Raw genomic sequence first — 25,084 nt, 5'->3', positions numbered from 1 at the left:
TCAGATGAGAACAATTGATGAATTTAACCGATAATTTCTGCTTTCCAAACTAGCTGGGATCAGTTCCAGACTTGGCTGACAAGCAAGTCAGGAATCCAAACTTGACAGTACTATTTTACCACAGTTATTTAAAAATAATAACTGCCGGTTTTAGGCTCAGACACTTGTCAATTGGTAAGCTGAGCATATTAATGGCCATTTGTCTGCAGAGCTCCTTACTATTGAATCCTGAATTTAACTTTCAGTAAGACAGTCTGAAGCAAAGGGTAGAAGGGCTCTCCCTTATCCATTGCCCAGTTTACAAACCAGTTTTGCAGATGTCTCCATCTGATACATTTTAAAATCTGCAGACCAAGGAAAGATTACAGTGTGGAATGCATCAACTATAGGGAGGGAATAATAAAGGATTGACTAGAATAATGAACTGTTATGAAAGCAAAGCATCAGTAAGCTAGAAGCTCTCATGGCTTCCACAAGAAATTGACTTGTGTGCTGCAGTCTGCATGCAGCTTTGGCTTTTAAGAGCATCATCAATGTAAGATGACAGGAAAACAAAGGCACAAGACTGAATGAAATGGTCAACAGTAAGGTGTTAATATTCTAACGGTATAACACATACCTGGACTTAACAGTATTCCTAAGCACAACTCCCATTTAGGGCTACAGCCTCAAGCATGTTTCTAAACACTGGCCCCATTAACGGAGGCTCCGGAATTTTCCACAAATTTAGTCGGAGATGCATAAACGTTGAACCGAGCAGTTTGGTGGTGAAAGTACCTCTCCATCAGGATTTGGTTTTCCAATGCCCAAATTCCATATGAAGAATTATATGAACAAACATAAAGCATGTCAAGTGGAGGAGCCTTTCATCTCAAGTCTGGAGAACATTTGAATCAAGCCTGTAGTAGAAAAGGGCATAGTGCACTGAAAATGTTGCAGTCTCAGGTAGCTCCACTTCAAAACCTTTGATATCAAACACTTTGATGTACAAATTGAAGAGATCATTCTTTACCAATTCTGAACATTTCTGACGTAATGTTCAAATAATCAAACAATTGTAAAGGCTGTATTGTTTTTGAAATCTTGTACTTTAGATTTTAATACCAAAGCATGGTACCAATTCTGATAGGGTTAAAATTTAAATTCACAATCCAGTAGAGTAACGCGATGATGAACATAACAAAGAGGAAGAGTTGGTTAACCTACATGAAATAGCAAATCACAGCACCATTGATCCAATCTCAGGCAACCACTTGGAAGCTGTAAACAAGGTTCTATTTCAAAGGCATGAAAAAAAAGGAAACAAATCAAGCTAGGAGAGCTCTTACTTTTCAAGAAAATTATCAACAAATGTAAATGCCTGGAAACAAGGCCACCTTTTGTTACCCATCCCTAATTGCCCTTGAACCGCAGGACTTGCTAGGACACCTCATCCACAATCATCCTCAACATTGGTGCCCCACAAGGCTGTGTTCCCAGACCCCTATTATACTCCTCATATACCTATCACTGTGTGGCCAAATTTCCCCTCCAACTCAATTTTTAAGTTTGCTGATGATACCACCGTGGTGGGTCAGATCTCAAAAATGACGAGACAGAGCACAGGAATGAGACACAGAGAATCTGGTGAGGCAACAATAATCTGTCCCTCAATGTCAACAAAACGAAGGATATTGTCATCAACTTCAGGAAGCATAAGGGAGAACATGCCTCTGTCTACATCAAAGGGGAAGAAGTAGAAAGGATCAAGAGCTTCAAGTTTTTAGGTATCCAGGTCACCAACAACCTGTCCTGGTCCCCCTATGCTGACACTATAATTAAGAAAGTCCACCAAAACCTCTACTTTCTCAGAAGACTAAGGAAATTTGGCATGTCAACTATGACTCTCACCAAGTTTTACAGATGTACCATAGAAAGCATTCTTTCTGGTTGTATCAGTTTGGTTTTGGCTCCTGCTCTGCCCAAGACCGCAAGAAACTATAAGAAGTCGTGAATGTAGCCCAATCCATCACGCAAACCAGCCTCCCATCCACTAACTCTTGTCTACACTTCCTGCTGCCTCAGCAAAGCAGCCAGCATAATTAAGTACCCCACGCAGCCCGGACATTCTCTCCCCACCTTCTTCCATCAGGAAAAAGGCATAAAAGTCTGAGGTCACATACCAACCAACTCAAGAACAGCTTCTTCCCTGCTGCTGTCAGACTTTTGGAATGGACTTACCTTGAATTAAGTTGATCTTTCTCAACACCCTAGCTATGGCTGTAACACTACATTCTGCACTCGTTTCCTTCGCTATGAATGGTATGTTTTGTCTGTATAGTGTAAAAGAAACAATACTTTTCACTGTATGTTAATACGTGTGACAATAATAAATCAAATCAAAGACATTGCACAAGCAATTAAGAATCCACCACATCGCTGTGGATCTGCAGTCATATGTAGTCCAGACTAGGTAAGTATGATAGGTTTCTTTACTAGAAGGACCTTCGTGAACTAGGTGAGTTTTTAATAACAATGTTTTAACGATCCCCATTATAGGGATGAGTTTTCAATTTCAGGTTTATTAATGCTGCATTAGAGGAATTTGAACTCACATCCCCACAGTCTTAGCCTAGCCCGTTGAAGTGGTGGAGGCTGCCTCGCTAAATATTTTTAAGACGCGGGTTGATGGGCTTTTGATAAGAGAGGGGATTAAGGGTTATGGGGAGAAAGCGGGAAAGTGGAACTGAGCAGCGACAGATCAGCCATGATCTTATTGAATGGCGGGGCAGGCTCGAAGGGCTAGATGGCCTACTCCTGCTCCTATTTCTTGTTATGTTCTTATGATTATTAGTTGAGTGCCGTCGTCTCCCAATTACAATAGTGCGCGTTTACCGAGAGTAATCTCCTTTAATCAACAATAATCTGGATGAGGGAGAAAACTAACATCCATAACCATTAAAGTCCCTCACAATGACCAGCAGACTATGGTCTCTTTAATAGAGGTTGCGTGCTTGTGTCTGCTGGGCATGTTTGATTCATTTCAGTTGATAAGAATGAACTGCAACAGACACTGGCGTAGCCCGCGTAGTTACAGCATACATTACACATGCACAGTGCATAGCTGATCATTTCCTAGGAAAATATTTTGCAATTAATCCCACGGACAAGTCTCTGAAAGGAGTCTCTGAATCTGACTTCATCTTGGGAATGCGGCAGAGAGTACGAAGGCTAGGGGATCGCAGCAGCAAATTCTGTCCAAGACCCACACAGCTAGAGGTCAGCCAATAGAGAGCCAGAGACTGGAATAGAAACAAAATACGTACTGATCAAGCTTATCCAACCCACATTGCTGTATATACACTCACCACACTACACAAACAGAATCTCGCCCCCACATAAAACAAGGAAGGTACTTCAAGATAAGGTGGTACAAGAATCTAATCCTCAAAGATTCATGCAAAAGGTATTATTCTGTTTAATCGGGAAGAATGGAGCACACCTTTCATTTGTTAAGACAAACTTGAATGCGGATTACAGAGTCAACGGCAGGGTTCTGAGGAATGTGGAGAACAGAGATATCTTGGGGTTCATATTCACAGATCTCTGAAGACTGCCACTCAAGTGGATAGAGCCGTGAAGGCTGCTTATAGTGTGTAAGCATTAATTAACAGGGGGTTGGAGTTTAAGAGCCATGGGGTTGTGCTGCAACTATACCAGACCTTGGTGACTCCACATTTGGAATATTGTGAGCAGATCTGGTCACCTCACTAAAAGAAAGATGTGGAAGCTTTGGAGAGAGTGCAGAGGAGATTTGCCAGGATGATGCCTAGTTTGGGGGGCTAAGTCTTACGAGGAAAGGTTGAGGGAGCGGAGGAGGATCAGAGGTGACTTAGAGGTTTATAAGATGATGAGGAGGATAGATAGTCTCTGCACGTCCAGTCTATTTCCTCAGGTGGATGTAGCTGTTAACTAGAGGGCATAACTATAAGGTTCATGGTGGGAGATATGAAGGATGGAGTTAGCTGGCTTCCTGGCAATCAATGTCGCGTGACTTCTGTTGAGCAGCACGGTGGCACAGTGGTTAGCGCTGCTGCCTCTCAGCGTCAGGAACCAAAGTTTGATGCCCAATTTGGGTCACTGTCTGGGTGGAGTCTGCATGTTCTCCCTGTGTCTGCATGGATTTCCTCCAGGTGCTCCAGTTTCTTCTGACAGTTTGAAAGATGTGCTGGTTTGGTATATTGGCCATGCTAAATCCCCCCTCGATGTACCTGAAGTTGCCACTAGAGAACTAGGGGATTTTCACAGTAACTTCATTGCAGTGTTAATGTAAGCCGACTTGTGACACTAATAAGGAATGTGTTTGTGATTGTGTGTTTAACTCAGTGGTTAAACTAGCAGACACCCATGAAAAAAACTGAAACATTGCAGTGCCTATAGGGTGTCACGAGGCAGTAAGTGGGGAGAGTTTACAGTAATAAAGAGTAAGGGTGGCTTTGGCAGAGATAAGATGCTAAATAAATGACCAAACATGAGTTATGATAAAGCAAACAAAAATAAATTACTTTCTTTACATCATAGGAAACAGTAATGGAAAAGCACAATCACTAAAACTACTAAGAAAGGGTCAAAACAATGTGCACAAAAGGATGTTTAAACTGACACAAATCATTGTTAGAGGAATCAATAAATTTTACTTCGAACTGAGAGATGTACTCAAAAGTAAAAAGAAGCAATTGGGAGTGGGTTAGATGAGAGGTTCACATGGAGAAAAGCAAAGAATAAGGCAACTTGCTGCTGGGCACACCATTTCCTTGGTTTGCAACTCAGAGCAATACAATGCAAGTAGCAGTGTTTGAGAATGGTAATACAGCTACAGAAATCATTTTAAATGAAGACGCTTTATAGCAGCAGCAAGAGAAAGATGACAGCCTGATAGATTCTACACAGTTCAAATGAGCAGCAAGGCCTATTCCCCATTATCACAGGGCAAGCATGTCAGCAAAAGACTTACTGAGGGCACTGTTGCAGCAATCGGAACCATGAGCACTGAAATTCCACGGATCACATAAGTGATGTATTTCTGAAATTTTGACAGTTCGATTCTCCGGAGAGCAAAAATCTATATTTGAACAACAGGAACAAAAATAGCATTTGAAGCAGAGGAGTCAAGTACGGCAGTCAGGAAAGTGAGATTTTATTTATCCACCCAGTTACTTAGACAGACATTCCAACTTTAGAACCATTTCACATTACAGCAAAATATCAGCCTGACTCAGTTCATCAAGGCCTAGGCAGATGATCTGTTCACTGAAGAATATTTTATAGTATCTAATGACAAATATTGAAAATTTAACAGCTTCATTACAGTCCTTTCGCAAACTCCAGACTAAGAAGGGATACTATGCCATTATCTTTTGGGAGAACAAATCTGCAACTGACTTAAGAACACAGCCATTATTGGAAACTCGTGACTGAATTCCACTAATGAAATCTATTATCTTTATTCATTCGTGGGATATGAGTGCCACTGACAAGGCCAGCATTTGTTGCTCATCCCTAATTGCCCTTGAGCAGTGAGCTGCCCTCATGAACCACTGCAAACTATGCTGCATAGGTATACCCAAGCTGTTGTTAAAAAGGCAGTCTCAGGACCATGAACTAGCAAAAATGAAGAAATGATGATAATTTCCAATTTGGAATGTTGTGTGGTTTGGAAGGGAACTTGCAGGTGGTGCTCCCATTCATCTGCTGCCCATGTCCTTCAAGGCAGTAGAGCTCATGGGTTTGGAAGGTGCTGTTAAAGGAGCCTTGATCAGTCGCTGCAGCGTAGGTGGCATTCACTGTTGCCACTGTGCACTGGTGGCAGAAGGAGTGGTCTGTTTAAAATTATAGATGGGTGCAGGTCAAACAAATTGCTTTGTCCTTGACGGTGTTGAGTCCTGGTAGCCACAGTACTCATGCCATTCCAGTTAAATTTCTGGTCATTGGTAGCTCCCTGGATGCTCTGTAGCACCTCTGAATCATAGAATCCCTACTGCACAGAAGGTGGTCATTCAGCCCATCGAGTCTGCACCGACTCTCCAAAAGAGCATTTTACCCAAGCCCATCTCAAAACCCCACATATTTACCTTGCTAATCCCCCTAACCTACACTAAGAGGCAATTTAGCATGGCCAATCCACCTAACCTGCACAACTTTGGACCGTGGGAGGAAACCAGAGCACCTGGAGGAAACCCACGCAGACTCAGGGAGAATTCCATACAGACTGTCATCCAAGGCTGGAATCAAACCTGGGTCCCTGGCACTGTCAGGCAGCAGTTGATTGAGGGATAAATGTCTTCCATAGCATCTGGGATATGCCATTATTTTTCTTCAAAATAGTGCAGTGAGTGACACGAGTCCACAGTTATCATGTCCAGCCTTTGCAATGCTATAGTTAACAATGCAAGCGGATTGGCAATATGACCAGACAAGCTAACATAAATGAGTCTTGAGGCTACCTTAGAATTCATTCAATTCACAAATTTGCCAGCAAATGCATCCTGTAAGTACATATCCATAATGTCCCCAATTACAGGAAGCCACTATTATTCATATTGGTATAACCATTAGCAATATAAACCAGAAAATCAATCTGATCACTGCTATACTTTCAAATAGAGGAAACGAGCTCATTGAGTCATATGGCACAGGAGGTCAAATCTCCTGGTCTTTCCCCATAGTCTGCAAATGTTTCCTTTTCAGCATAAAATACATTCCCTACTTAATTTGCTTCCATCTTTTTCAGCATTTACTGACAGCAGCACATCTAATGAGTTGGTAGTGTATTTATGATCAAATTCATAGCAAACTAAGTTTATTTACTACAGAAAAAAAGAGTCCTTAATCTATTTCAAAAGTTCTCATGACTGAAACAACAGCACTATCTTCCAATAAAAGCAGGATTGTTAATTCAGCAAAATCAGTACGTGTGAATAAAGTCAGTCACTTCTAGCGTTATAGTCTTCATGCGCGATTGGCAGAGAAAGTACCCAATCATATCTGTTTTGGTTGGGAATGATTATGGCTCTACATGCAGCCACCTTTTCAAGCAATGTATTGCAGATCATCAGGTTATCGGGGGTAGATAGAAATGTAGAAATTGAAACACAACACACCAGTCATGGTCTTATCAAATTGTGGAGCAGGTTTGAAAGGCCGAATAGTAATTCTGCTCCCATTTCCTATGTTTGTATGATAATTCACTGTGAAAAAAAAAACAATTCTTATCTTCCCCCTCGTTCTTTTGTCAATTGTCTTGCATTTGCGTCATCTTGTTCTCTCCTAGCATGGAAAACAATTTCTTATTTACTCTAAAATCTCTCTGTTGTCATTTTTGATTACCTGATTAGAAGACACAGTCTGAGCTCGAATTCAAATAAATAAATCCACATATGATGCACAAAATAAGGTATTCAGGTTGGTTTATTAAATAATACAATTGCTTTCTTCTGACATCCAGATGAGTACAGATGTATCACTGCAGACACTACAATTGTTAAAATAAAAATTCAAACGTGGCTCACTTCCCACAACCAGCTCACCAGCCAGTTTGAAGACTTATTTTTCTTAAAATGGAAGTATGTCACATGGAATCTTCAAGGATGCAAAAGGCTACATTAACATTTTTTGCATGTGTTACAACTGCAACGTGTGCTCCCCTACTAACTGACTTAATACTGAAGCCAGTAACAGATTATGTAATCCAGCACCATTTATAGTGTGAGCTACAGATCATTTGCAATTTACCAATATCCCCGAAGACCAACTGGTCTGGAGCTTAATTCACAGTCCTTCTGGCGACAGGGATGAGATGAACAGTTCCTTCTCTTTCTCCCAGCAAAAGTACTATTTGGAAGACTTACTAAAACACTACTATTATTTCAGTTTCTTATTCCTTTGTGAAAGTGTTTGACATCCACTAGCAATCATCAACTATCTTGATTAATACTTGAAGGAATTATTGCCATGGATCCGTGTCCCATCATTCCATAATATAGTATGCAATACAGAAGACAGCACTAATTGGAATCATAATATTGATGTGATTGTTACAAGGTAAGAGCCAAAATCTACTGTTCTCTAACGTACAACGTACAGAAACAAAAATCACTGACTTAAATGGGAGCCACTTAAATGAAAACATTCTCTTTCATAGTGAGCATGAGTCCTCAAAATAATCTCCTTACCTCAACTATTAAAAGGTTTACAAGTCCTAATGAGATGGGCAGAATCCAGGTGGAATCAGGTAAAGTCAGGTCAGGAAACCAGAGTACTCCTCCCATTGTTAGGTCCTGAACAGCAGGTGCTATAACAAAAAATAGGATCATTAGTTTTTGTGCCTCCAACTGCCTCATCAACATCACCAAATTCAAAACCCTCCAACTATCAACTATCCACTGCAATAATCCTCTATTCAGAGAGCATCTCCACAAACTTGTAAACAACCCATTATCCACTACAACCCTCCCTTATCACATTCATGCTATGTCCTCCATTGCTAACCCACCCAGTCACAATACCTCAGTCACCACCCTCAGCAATGTTTGCCACACACGCTCATCCATCTCTCATCAACCCTCTCATTTCCTACAGGATGTGAGACAGAAGCATAATGGTAATGAAGGATAAAGATAAGGGATAAATGCACTGAGGAACCAAACAAAAGGCAACTGTAGGAACAGGAGTAGGCTGTTCAGCCCATCAGTAAGATCATGATTGATCATACACCCAAATGCCTTTTTCCCCACAATTCCTCATACCTCTTTCTAGCAGTGGCATTTATAAAATTTGTCCATCTCTACTCTAAATTACTCAATAACTGAGATTCCACAGCCCTCTAGAATAGAGAATTCACAACCCTCTGAGTAAAGAAAATTTGTCTCATCTCAGTCCTAAATGACCTCCTACTTACTTTGAAATTGTGTCCCTGGTTTGAGAATTCCCCACTAGAAGAAACATCTTACCTGTGTCTATTCTGTCTATTTCCTTAAGTGTTTTGTAGATTTCAATGAGATCATCTCTCACTCTTTGAAACCCGAGTACAGGCCTGGTTCCCTCATGTCCCTTCACAGAACAGTCCCGCCATTCCAGGAATTAATTTGGTGAACTTTTGTTGCACTCCCTCTGTAACAATAATATCCTTCCTAAAGTAAGGGGACCAAAACTGCACACACTAGTCCAGGTGTGGTCTAACCAAAGTTCTATATTATTGAAGCAAGACTTTAATACTCCTGTACTCAAATCCTCTTGTGATAAAAACCAACATATCATTAGCCTTCTTAATTAACTGCTGCACCTGCACGTTGGCCTTCAGTGACTTATCGACGAGGGCACCCCACGTCTCTTTGCACATCTACACTTTTGAACCTCTCACCATTTAAAAAAAAACTGCACATCTGTTCCTCCACTAAAGTGATTAACCTCACCTTTGTCTCTCCCTAATAGCACTGTAAATGCACCAACACCAAACGGACAACAGCAGTTTAAGATGGTGGTTCACAGCCATCTTTTCAAGGGCAATTAGGGATTGGCAACAAATGCTGGCCTAACTCACATCCCATGAAAGAATAAAAAATATTCATTTCAGTTCACCTTCCTGAAAAGTCAGGGATGCAGATGTGATGACACTTGCAAGATTGCAGCAGTCAAGATAGAAATATCAAAAACAGAAGCACAAGGCCATTCAGCCTTAAGCCTGTTTCAATATTCATGATCATAATTGATCATCAAATTCAATATCCTGAACCCACTTTCCCCCCATATCCCCTGATCCCTTTAGCCCCAAGAGGTATAGCTGGTTCCTTCTTTTGGCTTCAACTACTTTTTGAGGCAGAGAATGCCACAGATTTACCATTCTCTGGTTGAAGAAATTTTTCTTCAGCTCAGTCCTAATAGGTCTACCCTTTATTCTCAAACGATGACCCCTAGTTCTGGAACCCCCACCATCGGAAACATTCTTTCTGAATCTACCCTGTCTGATCCTGTTAGAATTTTAAGGTTCTATAAGAACTCCCCGTCACTTCTAAACTCCAATGAATATCAATAATCCTAACCAACTTAGTATCTCCTCATATGACAATCCTCCCATCCCAGGAATCAGCCTGGTAAACCTTCACTGCACTCCCTGCAAAGAAAGAACATTTTCCTCAGATAAGGACACCAAAACTGCACACAATACTCCAGGTATAGGCTAAAAGAGTTCTGTTATGGGCCTGTGGTCACAATATAACATCCAAATATCGAAAGGAATTTAAGATCAAAGGGTGGATATGACTGATGAGATTGAAGCCAAGAAAATACCCAATGCAGATATGTGAAAATTGAGAGAGTTCAATCCTAATTCAGCTATTTAAGACTTTAATTGCCTACCATTTTTCTCTGAGATTCTCCCAATTTTTTATTTTCATTATCTTTCATTTTAAGTAACCATTGCCTAATGACATCTTGCTGCACTTTTCCAAGGCAATTTGGCACCAGGCAAAATAAATACTGTAGACCTGTGCATGCTGGTAACGCAAAGTACCTGCTGCAGTATCAGATGCTGCTAGGCTCAGATTCCGCAAGGCAATAGAGATAAAAATCCATAATGGCAGCTGGACCCAGATAAGCAGACTGGCTTTGAAAGGATGACAGTTGTCACGTACGTAGAGCTCAGAGACAATCCTTTTCAGATTCTTCCTAAAGTGAAAACTGACCCCAAGACAAAATAATGGATTTAAACATCATAAGTAAAAAAACATCTGGTAAACACCCATGCACAGAGATTTAACTTAAGTGTCAGACAAGAGGAGATTATTTAAGAGTTTATTTTATCTTGTTATGCTGATCAGTTCAAAGCTAGTACAATTGGTTGGAATCAGTTGTAACATTTTAGAATTATAATTGTTTAGCAGTGTACATCAGTCATGTGATGCACAGAATTAATGACTCAAACTGGATTGGGGAAAATCAAAGCTCATGACAACACAAGCATATAAACTAATTTTCTTTCAGCATATGGGCAAGACGATTTATTCAATGAACTTCTGCATTTATACTGAAACTTTACAGGTTCTTCTATTCAAATCCATCATTTGTGGTTTCCACATCTTTCAGAAACTAAATCCTGCTTTATCCAGTTACAAGCAACTTCAAAGCTCATTATGACCATGCTGCTAAATCATTCCTTAACCTCTAAGGCATTCAGTATGGCTGACCACACCATCCTCTTCTCTCCTGTTCTCCAACTCTAAAAGACTGCCTTTGCAATGCAAGGCTCCACTCCTACACAATTACACAGCTGCAGAAATGGTTAATCATCCTCCTCCAACAGCATGATCTCATGAGTTCCAAGAGCCTAATTGTGACTTCTACTCTTCTTCATTTAAATGTTGCTCCTTGGCAACATCACCTAAAGAAACAAGAGTCAGCTTCCACACGGACACAACCAACATCCAGCCCTTCTCCCCATCCCCTCGCTCAAAACTTCCAGTCTTCATACCAACAAACAAGCTTTCTAACATTGGGTCCCGATCTGATGCCTTAAATTTAAAATACTTCCTCAAATTCCTCCACACCCTTGCTCCATATCTGTCTCCACCCTTATATCCCAAACTCCACTTCCCCTACTCTAGTACTTAGTTTCTCTGACACTGGTCTACTGTGTATCCTCCCGCTCCCATCCATCATTAATGGAGCCCAGGAGGTTAAGGAAGTCCCTCCTTAAACTTCTTTCTTCTCTTTTAGAAATCACTTCAGAATCCATGGGGGCAATTCTCCAGAGATTCAAGCGGAGACTGTTTGTGGGCTTCCCACTGTGCGCAACGGTCTCCACGAGTCTCCGGGTGCCAGATTTCCAATGCTGTCAGTTCCCCCCATCCTGCCATGAACAGCCCCGTATCTTCAATTAAATATTTTTTATCACTACTGCTATTTATCTCTTTCCCAAGCTTAGCATCCATGCCATCTAGTCTATCTAATCTTGGGATATTCATTACAACAAAAGATATTGTATAAATAAATACAAGTTGAATTTCAAATCAACTGCAGTCCTGATTTTAAGGCTGCAAATAGCAGAAGTCATTGTTTACAACATAACAGTATGCAACCTTTCCTGGCTGGTAGTAATCCAGACAAGTTTCCAGCATCTGCACAAGACATTTGTTTCTCAAACAAGTTTAGCTCAGATTACCCTTTCACAGGAGCTCACTATGGCAAAGAAAACCCATCATAACAGAAAATTCTACACCTCAAACACAGCCCAGAGTCCCTTCCTCAACCCAACTCCAGTCCAACACGTGTTCCTCTCTTGTTTTTCCTGAGCAGCAAATAGGTCATACCATATGCTCTTATGCATCCCCTATTGTAAAATTGCGTCAAGTTCCCCGCCAATACTGAATATGGTACATGATTTGTCCAGTCCTTCTTTCTTGCAAAAATGCACACTATTTTAAACCTTTACTTGTCATGTCCAGATCACAACTCCTTAATTTATTCCATCTCCCCTCCTACTCTTTCAATCTTTGTGTGCTCTATACTATGAGTCTTGCCCCTTCACCTTGGTTTCACAATAACAAAAATATCAGACTCGTCTCACTCTCACTGCTCCCCTTGACAATCATGGTTTGTTCCAAGGCAATCATCCAATTAACCACATACCTTTTCATGCTTTTGAAAGAAAATACAGGTACACGTACCGTGCCACCTTTTCAGACCATCCAACCTGCTTCGCACAGACAGATACTTCATGACGCAGTCGCTTGGCTAATTCTGCGATCTCCGGCTGTAAATTTTCAACCTAGCTAATGAGAATGAAACTCAGCTTAGAAAACACACAGCAAAAGGAACTGCATTTCCAATTAATTGTTCTACTTCACATCTTCAATATACACACATGCTTTCCCATTATAAAGATATAGCTCAAGAAGCTTCTCTTCAAATAGCAGTTCACAGCAGGATCACACTTAGTGATATGGCAAGTGGTTGTCATGTACCAAAGCTTGGGAGACTGGAACATAAACTGCAGCTTTTGATCACTCCCACTTCTACCGGAATGTGCGCTGAGGACAGGATCAAGTATTTACGGTCACACCGTACATCATCATATAGATTCACTAATCCAAAAACCAAATACTGCATAAGCTGTTAATCTGAAATAAAAACAGAAAATATTGGAAACATTCAGCAGGTCAGGCAGCATCTGTGGAAAGAGAAACAGTTAATGTTGCAGCTCATGGCCCATCCTTTGTTTCTTTACTTGTTCCATGACTATTTTCATTGACTCTGCCCCTCCAATTCTTTTGGTATTTAATGTCTCCAGTTTTCTGCCCTATCACAAGACCTTCCTTTTTGTTCTTTATTCACTTCTCCCATTTCATCAACACATAAACCTACTGCATTTTTAACTTTTCCCAGTTCCGATGAAAGGTCAAAAGCTGAAAGATTAATTCTCACAGACGCTCTCGCCAGCTGCAGCGATTCCAGCATTTTTTATTTTTAATACATAGACAATTGCCAACTCTTATCTAAAGAATGAACAGGAAGCAAATTGTGTTAGTTAGATCAAAGTCAGAGCATCTCCAGCAATGATTTCTCTTCCTACTTCATATACATCTCCTCCAGAATCCCCCAGTGATTTACCCATGTCTAGCCACTGTGTCCTCTTCCTCTCCCCCTTGTAACAACATTCGCAGACATATGGTCATCTACCGTACACATATGATGACATCCAGCTCTCAGTTCACCACCTCTCTAGACTCATCTTCTACGCTAATTGTGGGATCATTTGTCTAATGTCCAACGTCAAATGTAGGAGAGAGTGTGACTTGAAGGCATTTAGCATAGTTACTAAATTATTTGTTCTTAATAGAGAATGGGGGCTTAAGTAGCTGGAAAAACTGCTGCCGATAATAGGATGAAGGAAGTCATCTGCCATAATCCCCAGGCAGTCCCGTAGCTATCCGTACCTCTGTTCTGATCACTTAATGGACACTTTCAGCACCTTCACAGCCTTCTGTATCCTCATTTACATTCCCTTTGTCCCATTCCGCCTCCATCTCCTCCTCCGCTGCCGCCACCACTCGAAACATTAGCTCTATTCTCTCCCACAACACCAGGTTAAAGTCCAACAGGTTTATTTGATAGCACGAGCTTTCAGTGCATTGCCTCATTATCAGGTGACTTTAATCTGGTGTTGTGAGACTACTTACTGTGCCTACTCCAGTCCAATACTGGCAACTCCACATTTCTCCCCAGAGGTGCTGTCAGACCTGCTGAGGTTTTCCAGTATTTTCTATTTTGTTGTTGAAGGGAGGCAGGATTCATTAAATGAGGAGTCAGAGGAGAGAGTTTGGCACAGAGAGCAGAGTTACAGATTACTAAGATTGGAAGGGGCAAGGCCTTAAAAGAATTTGAACAGAAGGAGAACAAGAATCTTAAACTGGAGGTACTTGGAGACTAAGGATCATTGTAAGAGTGGATTGGCCGGGGAGGGGGGTGGGGTGGGTGTGTGTGTGTGTGTGTGTGTGTGTGTGTGTGTGTGTGTCTATAGACAGGGGAGCAAGCTGAAGATCAGGTTAGGATTTAGGCAGCAGAACTTCAACTGAGATGAAGCTCACAGAACTGGACAGCATTGGAACAGTCAGATCTTGAGATCAGCGATGTTACTGAGATGGAAGTACATAGTCTGTGATGAAAAGGCTATAGGATCTGTATCTCAGAATAAGATCAAATGGCACAGAGTCTACAAACAGTCTGATGGCTGGGGCGTAGTAGATGGGGGAAATCTGGCACGGATATGGAATTTTCTTCCATGAAGACTGTTAAGTCTTCACACACTAACTCAAGGAAAGACATGATATTGGTATTATATTTCTTCAACTTTGGGATCAGTCAATTGGACCTCATAACTTTTTTCCCTCATGTGCATTCTTACATAAGGTGGGCTGATTAATATTATTTCATATTTAGGCAGGCTAATTTACATTTAGGCAATGCTTTGTTAAAAAGCACATGTATTGATCACATGTCATTTCAACACAAGACATTTCCTAACTCAAATGGAATAAAAGAAGTGAGCATTCCTCAGATACTAAACCAGTCTCTGGCCACATGCAGCAAAGACCTGGACAACATTCAGGCTTCGGTTAAGCAATAAGCAGCACTTGCACCATATCAGTGCCAAGTAATGGCCATCTCCAACGAGACAGAATCCAGCTACTTGTCTTTGACATGCAACATCATTGAATTTCGCACCAATATCCTGGAGATTACCATTTATCTTACTCAACTTGCTGTAGTTTGAAAAATAAGAGAGTGGTTGGGTACTTTACGGCAACTGGGTCACCTCCTGACTCACCAAAACCTTTCCATCGCAACAAGACATAAATCAAGTGCATGATGGAATACTTCCCTTTTGTCTAAATGAGTGCAAGCTCAACATTACCCAGGGCAAAGCAGTCAACCCCTCCACCACTGATGCAGTACTTGTAATGTGTAAAATGCACTGCAGCAACTTATCAATGATTCTTCAAAAAGTATCTTCCAAACCCATGACCTCCACCACCCAGAGTACAAGGCAATAGGCTTTGGGGCCACCACCTGAAGGTCTCCTCCGAGTCACACAACCTCCTGACTTGGAAATACATCACCATTCCTTCATCATTTGTTCAAATTCTAGAACTCCCTCCCTAATAATACTGTGGATGTACCTACACCACGTAGATTGCTCAAGAAAGGTGACCCACCACACCTGCTCAATAAATGTTGGGATGAGCAATAAATGTTGACCCTGCCCCATGAACCAATTAAAAGCCAGTAAATGTAGAGTCAATAAACGCTAGGTGCTGGCTGGTAGTGGTTACTTAACCCACAAAGTGTATTAACACCAAGAGAAATTAATTAATAATGCTGGAATGGTAGGACTCCTAAAGTTGGCTTCCGTACCTCTGGGTTAGGGAAAAAGAAACCTTTCAAGTTTCTATTGCTAGTGGCCATCAACCTACCCCTGTTAGAAGATGCAGTTCAGGTTAGGAGAGATTCAGGTGAAGTACAGTTCAGTAGTCTGTTGATAGTCACTCACTAGATTTACACGTTAAAGATAGCTTTTTGACTTCACACTGCAGTTGTGATGTCTCGCCTAGAAGAAACGTATATTGAAAATGTAGGCCTGCACTGTACACGTTACTTAAATGTAGGAACAAGAGCAGCTGAAGATAAAGTCTGAAAATTAATGCCAGAACAAAAAAGATCTGAAAACCTTTTTGTGACAAGGAAACATGTACAAACTATAGTGAATGCAAATTCTTCTACATAACTTCATAGTTTTCAAGTGGGTGGAGACATTAGTTTTTCCTTTGTCAAGGCCATGAACCAATGCGCTCATATCAAATCAACAAGATGTCTTCTGCACTTAAGCATTTAATGCAGTTAGTGCATGTAATACAGGATGAAGTCTAAAGCAGCCACAGAGGATGACCTTGCTGGATTATGTACATGTGAAGCAAAGCAAAGGACTAAGGCAGTGCTTTGGAAGCTATTTTCTAATATGCCCCCATTTTAACTCACCACTGACTTTCAAAGAGCAATTAGGGTTGGGCAACAAGTGCTGGCCTTGCCAGCGATGGCCACATCCCACAAACAAATATATACAACTCTTGAAAATTAACACGAGCACAGATGCCAGCAAACATAAGAACATAAGAAATAGGAGGAGGAGTAAGCCATCTAGCCCTTCGAGCCTGCCCCGCCATTCAATAAGATCATTGCTGATCTGAAGTGGCTCAGTTTCACTTTCCCGCTTTCTCCCCATAACCCTTAATCCCCTTGCCTACCAAAAACCTATCTACCCGCGTCTTAAATATATTTAGCAAGGTAGTCTCCACCACTTCAACGGGCAGAGAATTCCAGAGATTCACCACCCTTTGAGTGAAGAAGTTCCTCCTCAACTCTGTTCTAAACTGTCCCCCCTCCTTATCTTGAGGGTATGCCCTCTAGTCCTGCTGTCCTTTCTGAGCAGGAAGGACCTCTCCACCTCTACCCTATCCATCCCTTTCATCATCTTATACGTCTCAATAAGATCCCCCCTCATCCTTCTAAACTCTAACGAGTACAAAGCCAGTCTATTCAGCCTCTCTTCATAGCTCAACCCCCTCAACTCCGGTAGCAGCCTAGTGAACCTCCTCTGCACTCCCTCCAAGGCCAAAATATCCTTGCGCAAGTGCGACGACCAAAACTGCACACAGTACTCTAGCTGCGGCCTCACCAGTGCCTTGTACAGTTACAGCAAGTCCTCCCTACTTTTATATTCAATCCCCCTCGCTATGAAGGCCAGCAGCCCATTTGCCTTCCTGACCACCTGCTGCACCTGCAGGCTGGGTTTTTGCAACTCATGCACAAGGACCCCCAGGTCCCTCTGCACCGGAGCATGCTGCAGCTTTTCGCCCTGTAAGTAGTAGTCCTTCCTACTATTATTCCTACCAAAGTGGATAACTTCACACTTGCCAACATTGTATTCCATCTGCCAGGTCCTCGCCCACTCGCTCAGCCTATCTAGATCCCTCTGCAGACTTTCTACACCCTCCACACAATTTGCTGTTCCACTTATCTTTGTGACATCAGCAAATTTCGACACCTTACACTCGGCTCCCTCCTCCAGATCATCTATATAAATGGTAAATAGCTGAGACCCCAGCACCGATCCCTGGGGCACTCCACTAGTCACCAACCGCCAATCCAAATAGCACCCATTGACACCCACTCTCTGCCTATTTGACAGCCAATCCCCTATCCACGCTAACACCTTACCCCCAACTCCATGCCCCCTAACCTTCTGTAACAACCTTTTGTGCGGCACCTTATCAAACGCCTTCTGAAAGTTGAGAAACACCACATCCACTGGTTCCCCTCCATCCACCGCACTAGACACATCCTCATAGATTTCCAATAAATTCGTCAGACACGACTTCCCCTTAACAAATCCATGCTGCATCTGCTCTATCAAACAATTCTTCTCCAGATGCCTTGCTATTTCCTCTTTGATGACGGATTCAAGCATTTTTCCTACAGCAGACATTAAACTAACCGGCCTATAATTCCCTGCCTTTTGCCTGCTACCCTTTTTAAACAGCGGCGAAACATTAGCCGCCCCACCTCCAGGTCATTACTTGGGGGCCTTAAAGCAAAATAATAACATTCAGCATATAATTAAAGTTCACAACAGAAAATATATAAACATCAAAATGTGTTTTCAAGTACTTTATAAAAATATTATTTCATATGTAGTTAGTGGCATTTATGTGGCACGAATGCCTCTTCAAGTAGCAGGTAACAGTCATGCTACACACACTAGGTCAAGATACTGAGAGTGAGGGTTCAGGAGAAGAGTAGCAAGTATGTAAAAATAGACATGGATTGTAGCAGCCCCAGCACATCTGCACCTGGGGGACTTGTACTTCCACAACATCAGTGCTCCAGATTTGGTTTGGAATACAGAAGGAGCAAGCAACAAGAGGGGTGGGGTGCCAACTGGAGATGCTATAGCTAGAAGACAAACTGCTCCAAAATGGCGGCAATTGAGTCACATGGGAAATGTCATATAATAATTTTGCAAAGCCAACAAGATCACAGGCCCCATTAACTTACCAATTTTAAAGCAAAACATTAAATGGGGCAACGTTAAACAAGGCCTTGTGTTACTCGTGCGGGTTTCAACAAAGCCTTCCATATTCCCAAGTCAAGGAGTAAAACCCCTATGCTCTCTACCAAATCCCCAGATACAACAATCAGCCCTCCTTTCACGACTACAAACTCTCACACACGACCCCCTCAAATGGCTCATTCAGCAACCTGGTCTTTCCAACAATCTTACAGCAAAACAAAGCCACTCTGAGGCACCACCAGCCTCCATGGCCAGGCCACCATGAATGAAAATTGGTGCTGATTCACTATAATCAGCCGAAAGAGAGGCTTTGCTGCACTCCACTGGCTGGCTGGTTGTACTGTCAAAACACGTCAATGTCAGTTTCATCCTACAAACCCTCGTTCAGGCTTAGTTCAATGAAGAACTCATCAAATTAATTTGGCTGCGAATCGATCTAAACAAGGTTATCCTTACTCTATTCCTAAAAGGACTTTGGTTGATGAATAACACTACACATTAACTGTGTGCTTTTATGATACAAAGATAGGCCGAAGGAGGTCGTATTGAAGAAGCGGAGAGACTGCAGAAGGACTTGGACAGTATATTAGAGTAGGCAAAGGAGTGCCAGATGGAATACAACGTGGGAAAGTTATGCACATTGGTAGGAAGAAGAGGTGTTGACTATTTTCTAAAATGGGGAGAGAATTCAGAAATCGGAAGCGCAAAGGGACTTGAGTTCTAGTTCAGGATTCTCAAGGTTAACTCGCAGGTTAACTTGGTAATTTGGAAAGCAATTGTAACATTAGCATTCATTTCAGGGATGTACTGCTGAGGCTTTAGAAGGCTCTGGTGAGACCACATTTAGAACACTGTGATCAATTTTGGCCCGGTATCTATGGAAGGACGTGCTGGCCTTGAAGAGTGTCCAGAAAAGGTTCACAAGAATGATTCAGGGAATGAAAAGCTTAATATATGTGGAAAATCTAAGGACTCTGGGTCTGTACGTGATGGAGTTTAGAAGAATGAGGGAGAATCTCACAGAAACTTACAGAATAATGAAAGAGAGTGGACGTGGGGAAGATTTTTCCACTAATAGGAAAGACTAGGATCCAAGGGCACAGCCTCAGAGTAAAGGGGCAATCCTTTAGAACTGAAGAATTTCTTCAGCCAGAGGGTGGTGAATTTATGGAATTCATTGCCACAGAAGGATGTGGAGGCCAGATTACTGAGTGTAATTAAGACATAGATTGATAGGTTCTTGATTGATAAGGAAGTCAAAAGGTTATGGGGGAAAAGCAGGAGAAAGGGGTTGAGAAACTTATCAGCCATGACTGAATGGCAGGGCAGACTCAATGGGCCGAATGGCCTAATTCTGCTCCTCTATCTTATGGTTTTGTGATTTAAGAAAGATTCTTAATATTGAGGTTTTTTTTCCAAGGGCAGGTATTGCAACATTTAATATTTTAAAGCTAATAACAGTATAAAATCTCACTAAACAAAAAAATGTGTCCTGTGAGCTTTTTTAATGCAAAGAATCCTGTCGTTCCTTTCTTTGCTGGAGATGGGAAGTCATCAACCTTCATATTTTCTCTTTTAATGCACAAGTTTTCAGCATCTCATTCTCTTCTGACTTGAATCACTAACTAAATACAGTACTGAATCTACCTAACTTTGAGAATTTCTAACTTCAACACATCTTCATTTAAATTCTCTACAAGCACTGCTTGTAGAATATACAAATAAAAAAGTCTCCTGCATCAGGCTTGGGCTCCACTGCTCCCACTCTCTTCCTACCCCATCCTGGACTTTGAATGGATCGGAGACCAGTCTCCACTGCTTCCCTACCCCAGCCATACGTTCCAAATCTCAGCTCTGCTACTCTACCAGCCTGACCCCACAACTTCACTTCCGTGCCCGTTGGACACCGCAGGGGCTGAGGTGCCTTATAGACCCTGACAATCACATTTTGATTTGACATGTCTTAAGTTTCCTTTGTACTTTTTGTTTCTGTTCGGGCCGTTCCCCCACCTTTTGGGGAGCCGCCCCCTTTTTCTCTGACCGGATGTAATTTGAGTTTGTTTACTTGGTTCGACCCGAAAGAACGACCCCACAACTTCACAGAACGGCTAGCAGCAGAATCAGATGAGTGGAAACCCACTATAAGCCTGCTCCTGGCCTCGCTGTTGACAGAGATTTTCCGGGCTTTGAGAGTCTGTTCTCCTGACTTTCGCAGCACTGGGGGCAGCGATGGCCTAGGGGAGGTAAAGGTTAAAACTAATTAAAGGTAGAATTCCATTATTCAGAACTTGGAATTCCATCAAAGGACAGGAATTTCTCATCCCTATTAAGTGATCAGAAAACCATGTGCCTGAACACCTGCATATGCTATTGGCAGCGATTGGATGTTGGAACTTTATCATTATAAAGAATGTTTATTTTGGCAAACAGCAACATCTCACTAAATTAAAATACAAGACCCTGAACGATACAAGGTGGACATGGAAAGGATGTTTCCTCCTGTGGGTGAATCAAGAATGGGAGCACTGCTTAAAATTTGAGGTTGCCCTTGTAGAGAGGAGAATTCCTTTTCTCTTAGCGTTATGCAACTTTGGACATCTCTGTCTCAAAAGGCAGTGGAGGCAGGGTCTCTGAATATTTTTGAAGCAGAGGTAGATAAATTCCCTTGCCTATCAAGAATCTAGCATTATTGGGGTAGATGGGAATTTGGAATTTTAAACACAAACAGATCAGTCATAGTGTTATTGAATGGCTAGGAGGTGGCTTGAGGAGCTGAATGGCTGACTTCTGCTCCTATTTTACATGTTCATAGCCCAATAATAGTTGGTCACTTTAGAAGACAGATTGTAAGGAATGAAAACTAGGGGAAAATTGTTTTTTTTTAAATGGAACCATTCTGATGCACAAGAACAAAGTCTTCGCCAATCTTACCATTTGATCACCTAATTGGAAGTTATTAAACCTAGTAGCAAGCATTTACTGGTCCGCTGGGTCTCTGCCAGTGATCCAGTGCTAAGCATAATGACCACTGGGTATACCCAGACCAATACGTCTTTTTGAAGTTACCAATGATCCCTGATTGAACGAAGGCATGCAGCGCCCCACTCACCTTGGCAATAATGTACATCTGGTAAACAGCTAACGGGAGTGTCACAGTAGCTCGTAAGGTCATAGTGGTGCAAACTATGCTAACCCACCATGGCAATCCTGTGGCCTGCTGCACGCTTGTCAGAAGGTCCTGTGTTAGATGAACAGGCACTGAGTCTGCAAAACTCTCGTACCAACCAGGGTGAGCAGTTGAAACTGCTGGAGCAGACAAGCATGAAGCCAATGACATCGTCCTTCTGTGACAAACTGTGGGGCTTTGAAACACTTCATTTCCCACAGTCACAGCAAACAATGAGGGCAACAGCCTATTACATCGGCCTTGTTGGATGATTCCAGGAGCAACTGAACATGATAATCTTCGAGTTCTCTCTGATAAGCATCGCTTCAACACACACGCTCCAACACGTGCCAAAGTCTTCAATTTCAATGCCTGGCGGCACATCATTTTGAGAAATCTGGAAAGGCTGAACGAGAAAGAGATGAGCACAATATTCATTAGCAGAACGACTCACACTTCAATCTTGCACTCAATGGCTTGGACAGGAACAATTATTCCTAATGTGAAGGGGTGCATTTTTAAACTAGCATCCCAACACCATTTGCCATGTCAAGAATTGAAAATTCAAATTTAAATCCCATCATTATTCTGAAAGACGGAACTTCATGTCCAAACTGATAACCCACAATTAATTCTATAGAAAGATGTATATCACAAATGCTGTATCCTAGTTTAATTTTATGGGAAGACTGAGCAAATTTTAAGGCCCTCTTCTGTGGAGAGTTTAGCAGTAGGTCACATTTAATGGACGAAAGGGTGGCAGGTGGGTACCCCACTGCCTTCCACCTGTGCCCTAATTAAGTCCAACGCAGGAAGGTCTATGGATGTCCTCCTACTAAGTCAATTGAGGCTCTTAAATAGGAAATTAATGCCCACATCCCACCACTGTTGCTATTCATCCAGCAGCAGGTGGGGTAACTTCATGGGAGTAAACACTATCTGACTTCTTAATGGGCTTCCAGGGGAGGTTCCGCAGTCAGACACTCATCTTACACCATCAACTATTCTTCTATCCCTTTCTTCCTCATGTATTTATTGAGTTTCCCCTTAAATTAATTCATGTTATTTACTTTAGCTGCTTTCTGTGCTAGCAAATTCCACATTCCACTCACTCTCTGGCTAAAGAGGTTTCTCCTGAATTCTATGCTGATGAGGTGTCTCATGCTTGAGGAGAATAGGTCACATGGACCTAAAGCTCTCCACCTCGAGGGTTTTCCCTGCGTCACGTTTGGATCTCTTGTCAATTAGTTGATCGAGATTGACAGCCATGATTTATTGGCTAGGCTTCTGTCCACTTCAGCTCAGAAGAGCAAGCGGCAACTTGATTTCATATGTGATTCTGGGAAGATGATGGGGTGGATGGGAAAGAATGTTTCCTCCAGTGGGAGAATCTAGAATGAGGGGTCGCTGTCCAAAAACAAAGGGTAACCTAATTAAGACAAATGAAAAGTTTTTCCTCTCAAGAGGGTCATGATACTTTGGAATCCTCTTCCTCAATAGGTAGGGAAAGGAGATGCTTTGAATATTTTTCAGGCAGAGCTAAATAGATTCTTGGTCAGCAAAGGGGCAAAAGATTACCAGTGGTAGGTAGGAATGTGGTGTTGAGGTTACAGGCAATTCAGGCATGATCTTATTCAATAGTGGGGCAGCCTTGAAGGTCCAAGTGCCTACTGCTGCTTCTAATTCATATGATTAGATATCACTGCATAGAATGACAACTAAGATGGCAGAAGGCAAACTAAATGGATCTTGGTCTTACATCATCTGGATATTCTCATTTCCTAGTTGCAACTTCCAAGGCTACCTTCCACTAATATGATAACAATACCATGCATGGTTAATAAATATCAGCCAAAACAAGAGGAGCAGAATCTGAAAATTAGGGCTCGGCCATTTTAGGAGTGAAATCAAGAAGCTCAGTTTCATCCAAAAGGTTCTGAAACTCATTTCAAACATTTGTGGATACTGGATTAATTGAAATTTCAATGAGTTTGATGCAAAGGTCAACCAAGTGGAACCGAGGTAGAATATCTATAAACTGAGCAGTACAACAAACTCAAGAGGCTGACAAGCTTACTCATATTTCCACATTCATTGATTTGTCCTGGTGGGTAATTATACTGCAATGCCAGGGCTCCTAGAATCATAGGATCCTACAGGATTGGCCCATCGAGTTTGCACCTACCACAATCCCATCCAAGCCCCATCTCCATAACCCCAGGCATTTACCCTAACTAGTCTCCTGTCACTAAGGGGCAATTTAGCATGGCTAATACACCTAATCTGCACATCTTTGGACTGTGAGAAGAAACCAAAGCACCCAAAGGAAACCCTTGCAAACACAGGGAGAATGTGCAAACTCCACACAGTGACCCAAGGCCTGGAATCAAACAAGGTCCCTAACACTGAGAGACAGCAGTGGTAACCACTGTGCCACCATGGCAAAAATAAAGGAAAAAATCCATAACTGAAAGGGCAGGCAAGGAAATGTCAAAGGTCCCTTAACCCAAAAGTGACCCTTTGAATTATTGGCCTGGAATTGCAAAGCCCACTAGCAGCACGACAGCACAGTGGTTAGCACTGCTGCCTCACAGCATCAGGGTCCCAGATTTGATTCCAGCCTTGGGTAACTGTCTGTGGAGTTTGCATGTTATCCCCATGTGTGTGGAGGTTTTCTCCAGTTTCTTCCCAAAGTCCAAAAGTATGATCGGCTGTGCTAAATTACCCCTTAGTTTCAGGGGAATTAGCAGGGTAAATACATGGGGTTACAGGGATAGGGCCTGGGTGAGATTGTTGTCAGTGGGGACTCAATGGGCCAAATGGCCTCTCTCTGCACTGCACGGATTCTATGATAAAAGGTTCATCTGGAAAATCCAATGTAATCCTATTGATCACTGATGGTGATATCAGAAACTAAACCAGTCTTCCGCAAACTACACTAACCCCACCCTAACCTGACGGTTCCCAGACACCACACGCCCCCCTGAAATATCATCTCTCCTGAACACAGGTCCCACATCCCCTTTCCAGTCCTGGGACGAGCCTCCCCCCTCCTCCCCAGAGTTCCTTCTTCACTACCACAAGCAGTCAATCCCGCTCCCCGGTTTGCCGAGTCCTCCCCCCTCCTCCCGGGTTTAAAGATTCGGGACTCCGCTCTGCAGCCGGATTACCTTCGCTCGCTAACCCCGGGCCCAGTCACTGCCCAGCCAACAAACAGGCCCCTCCCCAACATTCACCACCACCCGGCTCCGGGGTTTCTG

General features: G+C 42.2%; 1 protein-coding gene across 2 annotated transcripts; it reads right to left on the bottom strand.

Moving 5' to 3' along the window:
* Positions 1-575: 575 nt before the first annotated feature.
* Positions 576-25,055, bottom strand: cox18 (cytochrome c oxidase assembly factor COX18). Of its 2 annotated transcripts, XM_080185346.1 has the most exons (7): positions 24,995-25,055; positions 21,768-22,230; positions 12,699-12,799; positions 10,547-10,713; positions 8,211-8,329; positions 4,994-5,101; positions 576-3,281 (listed from the first exon to the last, which is right to left on the bottom strand). In XM_080185346.1, exons 2-7 carry the CDS (start codon positions 22,209-22,211, stop codon positions 3,108-3,110), a joined length of 1,113 nt encoding a protein of 370 aa, XP_080041472.1. In that variant the 5' UTR covers positions 22,212-22,230; positions 24,995-25,055; the 3' UTR covers positions 576-3,107. The 2 variants fall into 2 exon arrangements, with proteins under 2 accessions (XP_080041472.1, XP_080041471.1); XM_080185345.1 differs by lacking the exon at positions 24,995-25,055 and having other exon boundaries at positions 21,768-22,262.
* Between the last annotated feature and the right edge of the window lie 29 nt (positions 25,056-25,084).

Source organism: Carcharhinus amblyrhynchos, chromosome 3 (assembly GCF_965287045.1).
Source record: "Carcharhinus amblyrhynchos chromosome 3, sCarAmb.v2.hapA, whole genome shotgun sequence".
Classification (NCBI taxonomy): Eukaryota; Metazoa; Chordata; class Chondrichthyes; order Carcharhiniformes; family Carcharhinidae; genus Carcharhinus; species Carcharhinus amblyrhynchos.
Note: the sequence above shows the minus strand (reverse complement) of the source record. Positions and strands in the feature narration are given on the sequence as shown.